Here is a 16,900-nt window from a genome sequence, read left to right as displayed (position 1 = left end):
GCTTCATGCACTGAGATTCTTAGGAAGCTGGATTTCCTCCCAGGGGTTCATAACAAGTGTATTTAAAAAAAAAAAAAAAAAAAAAGGAAGTGTTTTGAAAGATCTAGAATTTGCTGTTCTTACTTCTAGTTAAAGTTACCTGTACATGTTAGTAAAATCATAATGCTTATATTTGACTTTTGGGGCTGGTGCAGGAAATGAAAGTTAAAATTTTGTAGGGTTGAAGCTTAGGGTTGTTTTTCAGCATATGTATCAGACCCTGCCATTACATTGTTTACTCCTTATTATACTAAATTGTTTCATCTAGGAAAAGAAACTTAAACATTCCATTTTTTTCCCCCAGCTTGTCAAGTAATTATGAAGCTCAAATGAAGAGTCTCTTAAGGATCGTGAGGATATTTTGCCATGTCTTTCGTATTGGCCCATCCTCTCCCAGTAATGGAAATGACATGGGCTACAATGGAAATAAAACTCCAAGAAGTCAGGTGTTCAAGGTCAGAAAAGTATATGATGTTGTTAGGAAGATAGACGTTAAAGAGATGAATTTCACAAAGCATGCATTCATTAATCAGACATCTCATGAACAGGAAGTAAGTTTGGTTGATGTCCCTATCCCTTTTTAAGTTAAACCTACCTCTCTCCTTCTCCTGTATTTTTTTTCCCACTGAATTAGTTCATTTAGCCACTGATGTTATGATTTCTGATTATTTATTATTTAATAGATTGTTTATTAGGTATTGAAAGTTTAGCTACCCAGGTGACCTTGGTAAATTTTGTTTTTATTTCTGTTGAGTATAGTAATATCAAAATATGGTGATATTAATATAATAGATTATAGTAATGTAATTTCAAAATGGTAGTTGGAGATACACAGATGGAGTGATGATCAGTAAGTTTTATCCAGCTTCACAAGACAAATGGAAACAATTGAATTCTTGATCTCTGTTGTTCTCACTGTGATCATGCAATCTTTTCCCAAGTTGTTTTGGGATTTTATTATTACGTGCTTTGAAACATACCAGCTCACTACTTCCCTTGCAAGGTTACTGATCTGTAGCTGGTTTTAAACACATGCTTTAGGTGGTTGCCATTTAGAGGTTTAGTTCCTGAAGGTGCTTGGTATTTTTATGTTTATTTGTTAAGGAATCCCTCTGTAGAAAGTCAAAGATTGCCTTTTTGTAAAGAAGCCCCAGTTTCCTGAGTGCCATTCAGTCTTCATTGGATGTATAGCTGCTGTATTTTCAGAGCACCTAATAAAAAAGAACTGTGGGGTAATCTTTCTTCTGCCATCTTACTCCATACTCTTACACAGCACCGCTCATACCAAGAAATTTAGATGCCAGTATTTGAGGATTTTTCTTTCTTCTACGTTTCTTCCACCGTGTTGTGAAACCAGCATTTTGAAATTGCTGCAATTATTTGATGATATATGTTCATCAGGTTACTTCCAAGGAGTTTTAAGACAGAGCTATATTGATAAGATTGTGGAAGATGGTACTCTTAATTCCAGATAATTTAGTGAATTATCTCAATTTCTGTTTAAGTTTCTTCTCTTGGAAAGAAGAAAAGCATTAGACTGTCAAAACCAAAAAACATGCAAGCACAAATGTTTGTTCTTCTGGTAGCACAATGGTTTTTAGGACAAACTGATTTATATAATGAATATAAACTAGTGCTTGAGTCTGAACAAAATGTAATGAGTCTGTACAAAATGTAATGCAATGTGCAGTGTAATAATTTTCCTTTGGAATTGTTCATCATAATAGGGCAATAATGTAGGTTTAACCAGAATTCTGTTTTTACAAAACAAAGCTGTACTCAAATTACAAAAATAATTTTATTAAAGGCAGCACTTTCTAATAGTTTTAATGAAAATTTCTCCAAGTATACCAGATTAAATCACAAACAGATGTCAAACACACTTCATACAAGAACTATCTCCATTGAGATATTCTGCTACCAAGCCCAGAAATGAAAAAACGGAAGGTTTTCTGCTTTTCAACTCCACATAATTTCAGCACTCAGTATAATAAAAAAAAAAAACATTCAACTGCAATTTGCAAAGGAGGTGCTATATCTGTAAAATCACTTACCTGCATGCCCAAATGACTTTGTGCATTTAATCTTGTGCAGTAGACTTACATGAAACAACTGCCACAGTTGTCCCAGAAAATATCAGTAATTCTTACTTGTGTGAAAACAACATGTATATTTTTAATAAATAAGCAAAATGCACACTACTGTTACATTATCTAACAAAACAAAAATTTCAGGATGTTTTAAAAATTATTTAAAAATTGCAATTATTGTAATTTATTTAGAAGTTTCATGAGTGAGGTAACCATGCAGTAGGGCTGCTGTTGTGTCCGTGGTATTTTAAAGACTGATATACATTTCAAACTCAGAAATATAAAACTGCTGATGAGAACTTACTGTTGTTTGGGAATGGGCACACAGGTCTGGCAATGCAAAGTTAATATACAGTTGTGGTTGGTTTAGCTTGTTCTTCCCTGAATTTCCAGTAGACTGGGTAGTGGGAGATTAGATATAGCGCTGAGTGAATTGGATGACTTCCAGGTTTCTCTTAGTCCTACCTTTCCTTCTGCTTTTTTTTCCTTTCTTTGAATATGTGCTTTTGATGGTCTTCTACACCATTTGGGAGGAGATAAAAAAGACCTGACTTCTTGTAATTCTTCATTAAATTTTTCTGTTTCAATGTACTGATTGAACATATTTGAAGAGTTGCCACTGTAATGTAGCTGGGAAGGGATTAAAAATGAGTATTCTGGATCTGAGCCTACAGAGGAATGTAGGCTTGATGAGGTCAGGAAAATCACAGGCCTACCTGTGCTTTTGTGGAATTCTCTGTATGTGATTCAGCATATCCAGATGTTTTAAAGTGGAGGTACTAGCTAATGATAACACATTCTCGTACTGACCCTGAAAGATACAAAAGAATCATTGAATTTTGTCTTCCAAGCTTGAATCTGCTAACTTAAATGAGATCTTACCAGTGAGAAACTTTGAGTAATTTTGACCAGGTTTACACTCGTTACTTTTCCATGTATTGCTCTTCCAATTGCTGTTCAGTGTAATTGCATATTAGGGAAACTTGCTGCAAAATTTCTCTGTAATTGAACAAGGTTGGGAAGTGCTTAATATTTTTTCCTTGTTTCAGATACTGTTCTTTTCTAGAATTGAGGTAACAACTCTGCTGTGATAATGTCACTTCATCGGTTAGTGATCTCCTGCACCCAGTGTCTTAAAAAGTTATCTGACATCTGGCAAAAGATTTTGCTTCTGTGTTGCAGTTTGAATATGGATTTGGTTACTGGTCTTGCTTTCTAGATGAGTAAAGAGGAAGGCATTGCATAGGTAAATTCTTGCATTTGGGAGGTAAGGTGTGCAGCTGTAACAGCTTGGTACTCCATCAGACTCAGCCGTATAATTCTAGAGAAACTTTTCCACACCCTGAAGCATGACAACTGAAGTTTGAGTGGAGGCCTTTGTTTAATATGAGGTTCATGGTAAGAATTAACTGAAGAATGCTGACTAGTAGTTTGAAAAAACATTACTAGTGGTTTGATTGAATATGTATGCTACTTGAAAAGGTTATGAATGACAGCATAAAATGCTGACAGTCATGGATATGGAGGTGATGGGCAATATTTAGAAGTGTTTTATATCTTGAAGTTGGACTAGAAAAAAATAAAATGAAATGTTAACACTGCTGTGCTTGACTAGACTTTTAAATGAGTTTATGATCAGAAGCTGTGAAGAACTAGCTTTGGAAAAACAAATTGGGTAGAAAAGTTTTGAAAAGTGTGCTAAAACTCTTGGAAATAAAAGATAAAACACAAGATACTGAGGGAATATGGTGGAATATGGCAGACTAAACATTGAAAAGTTTGAGGGAAAAAAATTAGGTTTTAGTATTCTAGTAAATACCTAGTTTCTCCTGAGTTATAGGTTGAGAGTACAGGTACATTTTAATTCTTCTGTGTATTCAATTAATCCTAGTTTCCATTAGAAAGTTTTTTTTTAATGTTATGTTTTGTGCTAAAAGTCTGCCAGATGGGTCTTGGAAGGAGGATAACTTGATCCTGTGTGGCAGACATTTATGTAGAAAATGCTATCTGCGCTGGAGGTATTCAGATCACCACCTAGAGAAATGTGTGGTCACTAGGAGCACAAGTATTGAGTGACATACAAAGCGTTGAGCAAAGTCTACCAGTATTATCAGGCTGGCTTTCCCCCACACTTCTATTGGGAAAAAATGGAAGCATAGTAGTAAATTTTAAAATAATGATTTTAAGCTGAATCTTTTAATACAGAGCTCTTATGAGAAGTAATTTATTGTGTATTGAGAGCATGTCAGCTATGAGGTGCAACTGACAGTGCTCCAGATAGTGTACAGATGTTAAGCTACAGTGAGCAGCTCTTTATTTTCAAAAGCAACCTGAGAATATAGCTTTCAGTGTTTGCTAAGTCTTTGAGTGTTTTCACTGGAGAAAAATGTTGATGAGACATTTGTAATGAGTAATATATGTAAAAAGGAATCAATTTAGAAGTTCACTCTTACTTTTGGAATGCTGTTAAGTACTTGAGTCCATCACTTCCCTGTAGGATTCATATCCCTATGCTCACTAGACTGTGGGCTTGTGAAACAAGCCCTTAAACACCATTAAGAGAAAACACAGCCTTTGTAGATTTTTTTATACTCATAGGAAAGCAGCAGGTCTTGTCCCTTTTTGTCTTCCATAGTAGGTCTGCAGCTCAGAGTAAATGTGTAATGAGGGGATTGTACTAGATTTCAATTATTTTGAGTTTTAGCAGGTGGTAGTAAAAAAAGCATGTCTTTGTTGAAGTAAAATAAAATTTATAGCCTTATAATTTGATATGGAATTCTGCTGATATTTGATTCTACTTTGTAAAGCTAGATGTTAGTGACCCTTACACTGAAACATCTGAGGTACTATCAAAGTGAGCTGTATGAGCTCATATTGTGCATAAAGCACATTTTTAATAGACATGAACGTGAATCTATGTGGTATTGTCTGGGATTTCCTCCATCTTCTTGGTAGAGGAAGCTCCTCTGACCATCTTCTTCCTAAAGAACTGGCACTCTCTTACTCTAGAAACGCAACCTGTGTGTTCTTGTTTCCCTGCCTGACTGCAGTGGTTAGGCAGTAGGGTGGTCTGTGAAGCCAAACTTTGTCATATAGTTCTGTTCTATAGTTCTTCTCTAGTTCTTTCTAAATGAGTTTATCCTTCTTCCATCTGCTGCTTGATTTTCCTTCTATATGAAATTGTCTCTTTGTACTGTTTGGCTACAAGTGCAAGATTTTTTATGAGTATTGGCCTTTTATCTCTAACCTGACCTTTAAAGGATCATTTAAAGCTTTAAAATGTGCATGATATTTATTTGTCTTAAGAGAATTATCACATTATTAATATTATCTAATGTCAACATGTTTCTTTTTGTCTGTTTTTTCATGTGTTTATTGCAGCCGCTTGAACTGCTCTGGCATTCTTTGGATGAATGGCTTGTTCTGATAGCCACAGAGCTGATGAAAAACAAAAAGGACTCTGCCAACATTACTTCTATTTTATTGAAGCAAAAAGGACCAGATCACCAAGATGCTACTTCTGCGCCTTCTTTTGCCACTGCAGGAGCTGAGGGAAGAAAAGAGCTGTCCACTGATGCTGTCGAGTTAAAAACATATGATGTTGCTGGGAAGCAGGAAGCTTGTGCTGATTGTCAGGATGTTGTCTCCATGACAGCAAACAGGCTAAGTGCTGTCATTCAAGCCTTCTATATGTGCTGCTCCTGTCAGATGCCTCAGGGGTAAGGAACTGATTCATTTTTCTTACCCAAACTATTACCATTTTAAAATCATACATACTTTCTTGGAAGAATGTTGATAACTGACCACATTGTATTAGTGACAGTCAAAGCTATGCTGTTTAATGCTTTCACTAGTTCAGTTATTTGAATGGTTTTTTTTAATGGTTCTAAAGGCACCAAACAGCACTGCAAGTTTTCCATAGTGCTGCTGCCTATGAATATAGCTGCACTGAGACACATTTTGTATTGAATTTCTAATGGGTCTTTGTAATCATGTACTATACTTGTAGGATTTTGGTATTTTGAAGCTTAGCTGTATTTGCTGTTGGTTCTGAATGTGAAATTAACCCTGAATTTAATGTGATTATCCAACAAGAAGAGCTGTGAGCTCAGAAGAGAAAAAAATAGTGAGTTATCTTTGTGTATGAAAATGATGGCTGGGGCAAAACTTATTTGACTATATTATATATAAAAAGGAGAGTTCAGTCTCAAAGTAATGCTCACTTGGAATCCTGTCCCAGGTTGACAAATATGTAGCTTTGTGTGGAACATGCAGTTCAGCTTAGGTAAGCCTAATATCATTGAGGTCTGGTTTAAAAAGGAAGCAAGTGTGACCACTTGTTACTGAGGTCCTAGTCTCTCCAAGATTGTTATGGATTATATTTATGACTTTGGCCCTCATGACTAGAAGATTAGGCAACTATGATGGTATCACAAGCTCCCTGAGGAATCTAGCAGCAAGGGTCCTACTACATGTCAGCTCTTATTCCTAATCATCATTCTTTCTCTGCCAAACTGAGTTGAATAAAAGCTTTCAGATTGGCCAGTATTTTCAATTGACAGTAAAATTTGTTTGGGGCATAGTTCTCTGTGGATGTTCTGGAAGATGATTGGTTATTGAAATTTTTGCCTTTTCTGTTAGAATTCTGAAATTTCTGTTTCTTGTTATGAGGTCTTAATGCTGTTGAATATTTAGTTTCATGATGACTAGTCAAACAGCATCAGTTTCTATTTGTGTAGTATTTATTTTAAAAAACCCCAACAATTTATGTAATTCAAATTAGTTTTGATTGCACTAACCGAAAACATCTTATGATTTTTGAACAGGATGACATCACCTCGTTTTATAGAATTTGTATGTAAACATGATGATGTCCTAAAGTGTTTTGTTAACCGGTAAGATTCAACAAATACAGACCCTGTAATCTGCCTCTCTGTTCCTCCCTGGCAATAATTCATTTTTTTCTTGCTGAGTTGTATTTTTAGATTGTTGCTGTGATATATGAACAATATGCAATTTAATGGTCTTGCTGCACTCAATAGTGTAGATTAATGATTCAGAGTTCAGACTTAAATGAACTCTTCTGCATATTTAAGTGATCTGTTTTGTAAGATTTCTGAACAAAATATATTTCACAGAACAACAGAATAATTTGATGAATGGATCCTTTCCTTATATTTGTTCCAAATAAGGCCTTCCATTTTAAGGTAGACGTAAACTTTCATTCTTCCTCAAATGTATGACGACTTAAGAGTCTAAATCATCTTTGTACAGTTGACTATTTCCAGAATTTCTCTGGGACTTCCAGGTTTATAACCTTCCTTCTGTGTGGGGAGCTGCTTCTAATCCTCTCATGTTTAACAGATGAGGTAGTACTAGTTGTTTAGAAACAAGAGTTAGGAAAAAGGAATAGAATAGAAGAATCTCTTGAAACTTGTCTATATGATAAATTGCACTTTTTCTTTATGTAGACTTTTTGCATCATGAAGCATTATTATTAAATCTCTAACAGGCTTCTAACCTATTTTTCTTTCAGAAATCCCAAAATAATTTTCGATCACTTTCATTTTCTTCTGGAGTGTCCTGAACTAATGTCCAGATTTATGCACATCATAAAAGCTCAGGTAAATGTCAGGAGGTGCTTAATTACAACTTCTGTGAATATAAAAAGGGTGTTTAAAAAATATTTAAAGAATTTCAACATGGCCTCAAGTGGCTTCTGAATCTGTAATGGGGAAAGATCATATTAAACAGACATGGCAGCCAGACTTCTATATTCATAATTCTCTAAAAAACATGGGTGAGTCCATTTGAGATAACCAGTATTGGATGTGTCTTACAATTCCAACTTCTAGTTAAAGAGTGAAATTTCTGTTTGTAAATCTACTTGTGCACATCTAATAGATTGAACTTTAAAATGCTTTACTTCCCCCTGAATGACTTGTATTTGGAGACAAACCAGAGGATAAATACATCACTATTACTTGATTTGGTCATAGTTAGTGGTAGCTCCTTTAATGAAACATCATGTCATCTTGTCTGTTCCAACAGCTTTATTTCCTAAGTTGTGAACCATACTGTGCTTTTATTTCTAAAGATTAATTGCTTTTATTAACCCAGTGTTGTTTTTGGGACATGGTGTATGTGTATTGTTTATTCAATCTTGCATTGAAGTGTGTGTTTTTGAAACTCACTACCTATGAGTAATGAGGAGACCCTGAGAACTGATGTCCTGCTTGTTAGATCAACTCATGTATGTGCTGTGTATTGCAGGGGATGAGAAAGGCCATGCTTGTGTCATATCTGTCTCAAAAGAGCTGCAAATGTTGACATAAACAGGGTCAAACAAGTTAGAACCTTCTCACCTAGGAACTGCTTTCTAAGGTTTTTGGTTCCTTTGGGCTGTTGTACTTTGCCAGTGAACCTCACTGCAAATAGGGCTGGTTCGTATTGCTTGTGCTTCTGTACTCAGCTGTGGTTGATTATCAGTAGTTTTACAGAAGCCAGTGGTTTATTTCTTATCTAAGTTCTTTCATGCTCTCCCCTAACCTGTAAGAAGTTTTGTGCTCTTTTTCTCTTCTGTGGAAAACTTAAATAGCTATTTCTGGATAGCTGGTACTCCAGTCTTTTTGGAAGCACTCAAGCACATGTCTAGTCCTTTCTTCTTCCCAAAATACTCTATAGCATATTGGGGTAAATCTGCATATCTCAAAAATTAATTGAGAATTATGCATTGCTGTTTACTTATGAGAGAGGAATTATTCAGGAGAATGCATGTGTATAATATGGTTTGCACCTTGTTTTGTAGCCATTTAAAGATCGCTGTGAATGGTTCTATGAACATCTGCACGCTGGGCAGCCAGATTCAGACATGGTGCACAGGCCTGTCAATGAAAATGACATACTGTTGGTTCACAGAGGTATTGTGTTCTAAATTGACTTAGTGTGTCTTTGAAAGACAATGAATGAAAATGAAAAAAAAATTAATTGGTATTTTATATTTAGATTCTATTTTTAGGAGTAGCTGTGAAGTTGTGTCTAAAGCAAACTGCGCAAAATTAAAACAGGGGATTGCTGTGAGATTTCATGGAGAAGAAGGCATGGTGGGTAAAAGTGCATGGTTTTATTTTATGGCATTTTCATACAGAAATGCTAATTGTCATTCATAAGTGAGGTTTTGAGCTAAAGCCTACATTAAAATTACTTTAAAAGAAATATGTGGTTACTCAGCATAACTATTGAGTGAAAGTTTTGTGTACTAATATGTTTTATTCTCTTGACACACAGGGACAGGGTGTGGTGCGTGAATGGTTTGATATCTTATCCAGTGAAATAGTTAACCCAGATTATGCCTTATTTACCCAGTCAGCTGATGGTATGTCTCTGACCCCTCTTTTTATTTTTTTTTCCCCTAAGTTTAAGGTGTAATTTTTTATAAAAGCATTTTTATAATGCATAAAGATCTATGTAGAGGCACAGATTATTTCATGAAAGTTAAAAGGAGAGATTCGGGTCTGCCTTTTAAAGTAGTCTTCTCCAAGGAGGCTAGCACTGGACTGTCTCCTGCCTGCATCTGGCTGGAGACATATGAAGGAAAGTAGATATATTCTTGTCATTCCTTTGAGCATGTTCACAATTTGACAGAAGCAAAGCACATTAGAGTGAGTAAAACATGTATGTAGCAATATAGTAATATGGAGGACCAAATTTAGCAGTTGGTAATTACCTTTTTGTTGATTATAATTATTTTAGAGCAGTGCTTTGGAGAGTGGCTAAGCAGTATCATTGTAGTAAGATGTCATTACATTCTACGACATTACTTTCTGACATCTTTTTTGTGTAAACAAAAATTCCGAACAGACTTTCAAAACCCCAAGATAAAACTCTTGCAGTGTTTCCAGATGCTTAATGTGTTTGATAAGTAAAAGATTAATTAAAAAAAATAATGGAGCATGATAATATTTTTGTTTTGTAGGAACAACTTTCCAGCCGAACAGCAACTCTTCTGTAAATCCAGATCATTTGAATTACTTCCGTTTTGCAGGCCAGATCCTGGGGCTGGCTCTGAATCACAGGCAGCTGGTGAACATCTACTTCACAAGGTCTTTCTACAAACATATTCTTGGTATGATTTTATTAAAATCCTGCTTATTAGTCATAACAGTTGGCTGAGTAGTAAACCTTTTCCTTTTTTACTTTTGTGTATGTGTTAAAAGTGAAAAAACGTTAGAATTTAATGTCTTGCTAGTCTTTTATGTACATCAGAGTCACAGCAATTCTTTGTACCACAGTTGTGATATTCATTTACTCTTCTGCATAGTGTCATTCTTGAGAAATTAAAATAATTGTTCCCTAGTTAACTTAAGATAGACAAAGTTGAGAGTATTTGTGAATTCTGGCAAAAATCTATTAGGCATTCTTGATCATGTCTCAAATTCTTCACTTGTGCAATGGTTTTTAAAAAGGTGAAGCCCTGCTGTTGAAAACCCCTCTGTCTACCTACTCCAGCAAATACTACTTATTTCCCAAAACAGGATTTCAGAAGTAATGCAGGTTCATCCTGTCTCCTTAATGAGAGAAGTTAATTCATATTCTTTTGCTCTGTAGTATTCAAGAGGATTGGACAGACATTTTTATAGAAATGTAACTTTTTTAGTAGGATAACCTCTCTTAACTGGTAGTATCTGTGTTCTAGGACTCTTCTCTACTCTTCAAGAACCTTTGTGCCTCTTGATTGCTGAACAAGATGCCCCTCTTCTGCATTGTCATGAAAAAACTTTCCTTGAAAGAAGATGTGATGCCCTGTGTGTTCTTGTTACTCCTCTAAGTGCATTAATTTATTTGCTGTTGCATGCAGAATTTCCTTGGTGTTCAATCACTAATCTTTGGAAGTATAAGACAGCTTGATGGTTTTCTGTAATTGTTTTGTCTATCTAAGGTCTTCCTGTGATGTTTGCTGAGTCCAGGACAGATCAACTCTTAACTTCAGGCTTGCTGTTTATCTTCCCTGCAAGTGTTCAGAGATCACTTGCAGTTCATTGAAGGTGCAGGCTTAGTCATCTTTATCAAGATCTTCACAGAGTAGCATATTTTATTCCTCTCCCTCAGTATTGCTTTCTGTGAGAGTGACTGCTGGGCAAGCACCATGTTAGCAATGCTTCCTCAGGCTCCCCTAGTCACTGATCTTCACACAGGAAAGTAGTTCTAAAGTAGAGGTATCATTGCATGGCAAAGTTTGGTGCTGATTTAAGCCTTAGCCTCTGACATCAAGTCAGTAGAAGAATCATGAATGATTTGGGTATGATGGGATCTTAGATACCTTGGGCAGGGACACCTTCCTCTAGACCAGGTTGCTGAAAGCCCTGTACAGCTTGGTCTTTGAACACTTCCAGGAATGGGGCATCCACAACTTCTCTGGGCAACCTGTTCCAGTGCTTCATCACCCCCACAGTAAAGAAAGTCTTCCTAATATCTAATCTAAACTTACTGTCTTTCAGATTTAAACCATTCCCCCTTGTCTTGCCACTGCTTGCCTGAGTAAAAAGTCCCTCTCAAACTCTTTTGTAGGCCACCTTCTGGTACTGGAAGGCTGCTCGAAGGTCTCCCTGGAGCTTTCTCTTCTCCAGGCTGAAACAAGTCCAACTGTCTCAGCCTTCAGTCTTCATAGGAGAGGTGCTCAGGCCATGTGATCATCACTGTAGCCTAATCTGGACTTGCTCTGACAGGTCTATGTCCTTATATTAGGGCCCCAGAGCTGGCTGCAGTACTCCAGATGGGGTCTCATGAGTGTGAGGTAGAGGGGCAGAATCATTGCCTTTGACCTGCTGGCCACACTGCTTTCATTGCTATAAATAACACTCACAGGCTATTTCCTTGTGATGTATTCACAAAAGAGAAAATCTATTTTCTGCTGTTCAGTGTACATTGAGAGTAGTGAAGTGTTGTTCTTGTCACCTCTTTCAGAAATGACTGCTAATGATTTTGCCTTCCTTACTGGTTTTGGCTTGTGATGATATGCTTGATTGTTGGTTTCTGAATTGACAAGACAACCTGTTACATACTTTTTTCCTTTGTTTTCATTTTGCTAGGATAACTATTGCAAACGCAGCAGCAGTCATTAGTATCTGTTAATAAGGTCTTGCCATTCCAACATTCTATTTTACAGGCATCCTGGAACTTTCTAGACGTTTATACACATTAAACTTGTTTAAGGTCAAAATGTTAACAATTCTTTATCACTTCTTTTTACTTATCAGAGACAAAGAACTAGAAAAATTACACCTCCACTTTGCAAAGTAGTTGCTTTTTCTGGCTCAATCCCTGTTATTTATTTAAACCCTTCCAAGGCCTTTTCCATAAACTTTGCACATCTCTTATCTTCTTATTTAAGGAATCAGAGATGTGCAACAGTGGGTGCTCCTGAGCAGATTTGTTTTATTTTTGCTAGCTCTTGTTCTTGTCAAGTACAAGTTATCTGGTTATAGACATGGAAATTCCCTTCAGCTTCTTGTCAGGCCTTAAGTAAAGGAGTGTGAAATCTCTTGCAGTCTGCAACTGTTTTCAGCCCTTTGGTTTTTCACCTTGCGCTGAGATCCTCGTTTTCTGTAGTGAAAGTATATCCATCTGTTGATGGCACTGAAACCACCAGTTTTGTGCTAAGCCCTTCTGTATCTGAGGAACACTGTGAATTTCTTTCAGAGAGGAACTCCTCTTTTTAGGCAATAGACCTGATGTGGAAGTGACTTAATTAGAAGCTGAAACCTGTATGAACAAATATTCATACATTTCTTTGAGACTCAGGTGGGTGCATTACCTTTTTCCACTGTGATGAGTTGAGATCTTTCTGCAACAATATCTGGTAGGTGAGGAAAGATCATTATGTGATGACTCAGCTAACACGCTACTAATGTGCATTATAAGGTATTAGATATGTAGTGTGCATGTTTTTTTTATGTGTGTGTGCTATGAAACCAAACAATGTTCCATAGGTCTTCAAGTTTATTAAGTCTGCACTCTCTTCCAAATGTAGCACAGGGAGAAATACAGTTAGAAATTAGTAAGACGTCTTTGGTTTACTTTTCTCACACTTCTAAACTATCAGCCTCCTGCTTAGACAGGGGAGGAGCAGATGGTTTCTCTAGTGCTGTTTTCCGGTTACTTTGTATTTCTTTACAGATATAGTTACTTTCCTGTTAACTTCCACCTTCAGCTTACAAAGACAGCAGATAAATTCTTAACTGTTCTATCTACTCTTACATTCCACTCTATAATAGAAAATAGTCCTTGAAATGGCATAAACAAAAGTGAAAATTAATTTCTAGGTCAGTGTATTTTGAACTGAAGGCCTTAAATCCTTGAATAATTAATAAGCTTGTCTCAGAACTTACCTGTAGTATCTCTTTGAAGTTGTGAAGCTAGTTTTCCAGTTCTTTGTCTCTGATAAGTAAAAAGAAGTGATAAAGAATTAAAATTTAAACAAGTTTAATGTGTATAAATGTCTAGAAAGTTCCAGGATGTCTGTAAAATAGAATGTTGGAATGACAAGACCTTAGTAAGACCAGTTAGACCTTATTAACAGAGACTAATGACTGCTGCTGCGTTTGCAATAGTTATCCTAGCAAAATGAAAACAAAGGAAAAAAGTATGTAATAGGTTACTTTGTCAATTCAGAAACCAGCAATCAAGCATATCATCACAAGCCAAAACCAGTAAGGAAGGCAAAATCATTAGCAGTCATTTCTGAAAGAGGTGACAAGAACAACACTTCACTACTCTAAAGGTAGCACTGAACATACCTGCACAGAACATACCAGCTTTTCACAATTATTCTGAGATAGATTTCTCTTCAAACTCAGGGGCCTTAAGGGTATACAGGAGAAAGATATATAGTATTTTGTGGGACTCAAATTTTTCATGATAAATCTGATGGAATTTTTTTATAACTGCCTGCTTGAGTCTCTTCATTGGTAAAATATCTGTCAAGCAAATGACTGAGCTTAGTGCTTTGGTCTCACACCATGTTGACTGTGAGTGTACTTTCATCATAACACTTGTTAGTTCCTTCTCTAAAGGCATCTCTGATTCCTACTTTTCAGTCTTCTTTTCCCACATTTTGCTTATATCACTCAGAGGCATCATTATTTCCATGTTTCGTGTGTCAAATGCACATATGCTTGCTAGTTAGCAAAAGTGAAAATCCTCTGGAAACTACTAGATGGCTGTTGGTTTTTTTTTTTTTATTATTTTGAGAGAGGTGGCAGTGACATTTAATTAGTAAGTTATCCCTCTCTTAAACTGGTGTTGCTTGATTTTATTTGAAAAACAATGCCTTACAGCTGTGTGCACACCATTTCAGCGCTTGTCAGCTCTTCCAGGGAAGTACTATAACTTTTTTTACTCTTGGATATTTTGCAGTGGCTGCTAACCTTTGAATTTTGTGTTTCTCTGGGTTACTGCATCCACAATCTGTAGTGTGCTAAGGCTTCTACTAATGGGCACCCTTGTGACACTGCACAGTGCATGGAAGATGGTGAAGCAAGAACAGTACTTCCCAATAACTTGCTTTTCTCTAAACCTACTGCTACCCTCACTCCCTTCCCCTTTTCCCAGATATTGTATCTGTCTTGGTAGTGTTGAAGTATCTATCATGCCAGAGTTAAAATAATCAAGGTCAGCTTTCTTGTGAAGAGGGTAGCTCTCTTGCATAAACTAGGGACACTTTGTTCTGGGCCCATTTGCTCAAATGTGCTTGAGTGCCATGCCTGTAAAAGGGGTTGTAAATAGGCACTTTCTGTACCTGGATAAAAGTCAGACTTCTAAAAACTCTCCTTTTATTTGTTCTAAATGACTTGTAAGTTCAGTTTGAAATACAAACTTCCTATAAAATAATTTTTAACTGTTTAATAGATCTTATTTCAAATATGATTAAAAAGAAGAACACTGAAGAGTAAGGAAGAGGAAGGTTGTCTCCCCCCTCACCCGCTAAATAATCTGTGGGAAAAGATACTGATAGAGATAGATAAATAAGATAGAGAAATATGGTATTTGCATTTCTAAAATTTGGGTAGAAGACTTTAAGACTTTGCAGGAAACATTTAATGTTTGGTGTTCAGAATGAGTAGATGCTTTTACTGAAATCCATTAGTGAACTAAAATAATGCAAATTGGTGTTGCCTAAGTGGTATGTCATTTGCTTCATAAAAAGGAAAAACATGGAGGAAACTTGATTCTGGTGTATTTAAAAAATACAGTGTGCACAGTTCTGCTGTAGGTAGCAACAGTGCATCCCTTTTTCTCTCTCCTATTACTGCATTATTCTCATTTTTCTCTAGAGGGCAATCTTCTACCATGTATTAAGTCAGAACCCCTTTCTTCTTTTTCTATTTATTTGAGCAGTTTTGTTTCTTTGTTTTTTGTTTTTTTTTTTCCTAGGCATACCTGTAAATTATCAGGATGTAGCATCTATTGATCCAGAGTATGCAAAGAACTTGCAGTGGATTTTAGATAATGATATCAGTGATCTGGGTTTAGAGCTGACCTTCTCTGTTGAGACTGATGTCTTTGGAGCAATGGAAGAAGTACCATTGAAGCCGGGGGGTGCAAGTATACTTGTTACACAGGAAAACAAGGTGAGTATACTGTTTATTCAGAAGATGGTGGTATAGTACAAGCCATTGGACTGATTTTCTGAATAACTGGGAGGATGAATGGTATACCTGTTTTGGAGAAAATACAAAAAAATTTCAGTTGCCAACACTGTTTCCTCTTTTTCTAAGTTAGCATGTTACAGAAATAGTACTAAGCATTTTTAAAAGAGTTCAGATTAGAGGTTCTTCTTTCTGACAGAACTGTGAAGGAAAATAGGATCAATTTAAAAGAAAGATTTATTTTAAAAGTTACAAATACTCCTAAAATTAAGTCTTGGGTATATATACCAAGGAAGTAGAACAGTAGCAATTGGTAAACATAAAATAGATAATGTTGCAAAGTGTGCTACCTGCTAGGCTGGTCTGTAGTGCACTGTATTGCTCTAATTAAAATGCAGATACTGGACAGAATAAAAGTCTGCAGGAAGATTTTTAATGTGTATGAAAATAACCTACTTTTTAAATTTACTTTATTAGTAGCAGGTTGAAAAGCTCCTGATTCCTCTGCAGCATTAGTTCAAAAAAAGAAATGCAGGCAAACACAGCCAGATTTTGAAGATCATCTAGAAATTATGATAAGCACAAGTGTAATTGAATCCTGCAGTTATTGACTAAACAGTTCTGAGTAACTGCAGGAGTGTCACGAGTAGACCTGTAGTTTTTTGTAACATTGACTCTTGGTCCTGATGTCTGCTTTGTGTTCTGATTTTGATTCGTGTTGGGCTGGCCAAGCCTGTTCTTACTGGGCTCAGTAAGCATTTGGCTTCAGGAGTGGTGCAGCAGATGCTGCACTGGGGAGCAGCCGCTTGGTGTCAGCCTTTGTTGCAAGGACGTTGCAGTTTGTGTTGGAGCAATTGGCACTGGATTCTTGTAGCCTTAATCCTCATTTTCATTAAGGCAGAGTGTCATTCCAATGGCAGGAATACATGTTATTAGCCTGATTCTGCACTGATTCCTGCAATACAGTCATTTGTGAAAGAATACAGATGGCAAAAGAAGTCTAATTGTGAAGGTAGTGGATGCTTAATTTCTTTATTATCTGTTGGAGAAAGCAAGAATGTTGACTCCTGTGTCTGGTCAGTCTTAGCTTCTCAGTATATAAAAAAGATGTACTTAACATAAATT

The 16,900-nt window shown here is 36.3% G+C and overlaps 1 protein-coding gene across 6 annotated transcripts in view; it reads left to right on the top strand.

The window, feature by feature from the left end:
- HACE1 (HECT domain and ankyrin repeat containing E3 ubiquitin protein ligase 1) overlaps positions 1-16,900 on the top strand; it is a 47,691-nt gene that overhangs the window by 20,659 nt on the left and 10,132 nt on the right. For 3 of the 6 annotated variants that reach the window (XM_085574925.1, XM_021553833.3, XM_021553836.3), the window contains exons 11-19: positions 344-590; positions 5,511-5,848; positions 6,956-7,024; positions 7,666-7,753; positions 8,938-9,049; positions 9,135-9,232; positions 9,417-9,504; positions 10,105-10,254; positions 15,561-15,757. In XM_085574925.1, coding sequence (XP_085431051.1) covers positions 344-590; positions 5,511-5,848; positions 6,956-7,024; positions 7,666-7,753; positions 8,938-9,049; positions 9,135-9,232; positions 9,417-9,504; positions 10,105-10,254; positions 15,561-15,757 — 1,387 coding nt within the window. Of the gene's footprint in view, positions 1-343; positions 591-5,510; positions 5,849-6,955; positions 7,025-7,665; positions 7,754-8,937; positions 9,050-9,134; positions 9,233-9,416; positions 9,505-10,104; positions 10,255-10,824; positions 11,166-15,560; positions 15,758-16,900 lie in introns of those variants that run through there. The other 3 variants (XM_021553835.3, XM_085574928.1, XM_085574927.1) reach the window with 2 other exon arrangements.

Source organism: Lonchura striata, chromosome 3, assembly GCF_050655825.1.
Source record: "Lonchura striata isolate lonStrDom1 chromosome 3, ASM5065582v1, whole genome shotgun sequence".
NCBI lineage: Eukaryota > Metazoa > Chordata > Aves > Passeriformes > Estrildidae > Lonchura > Lonchura striata.
Note: the sequence above shows the minus strand (reverse complement) of the source record. Positions and strands in the feature narration are given on the sequence as shown.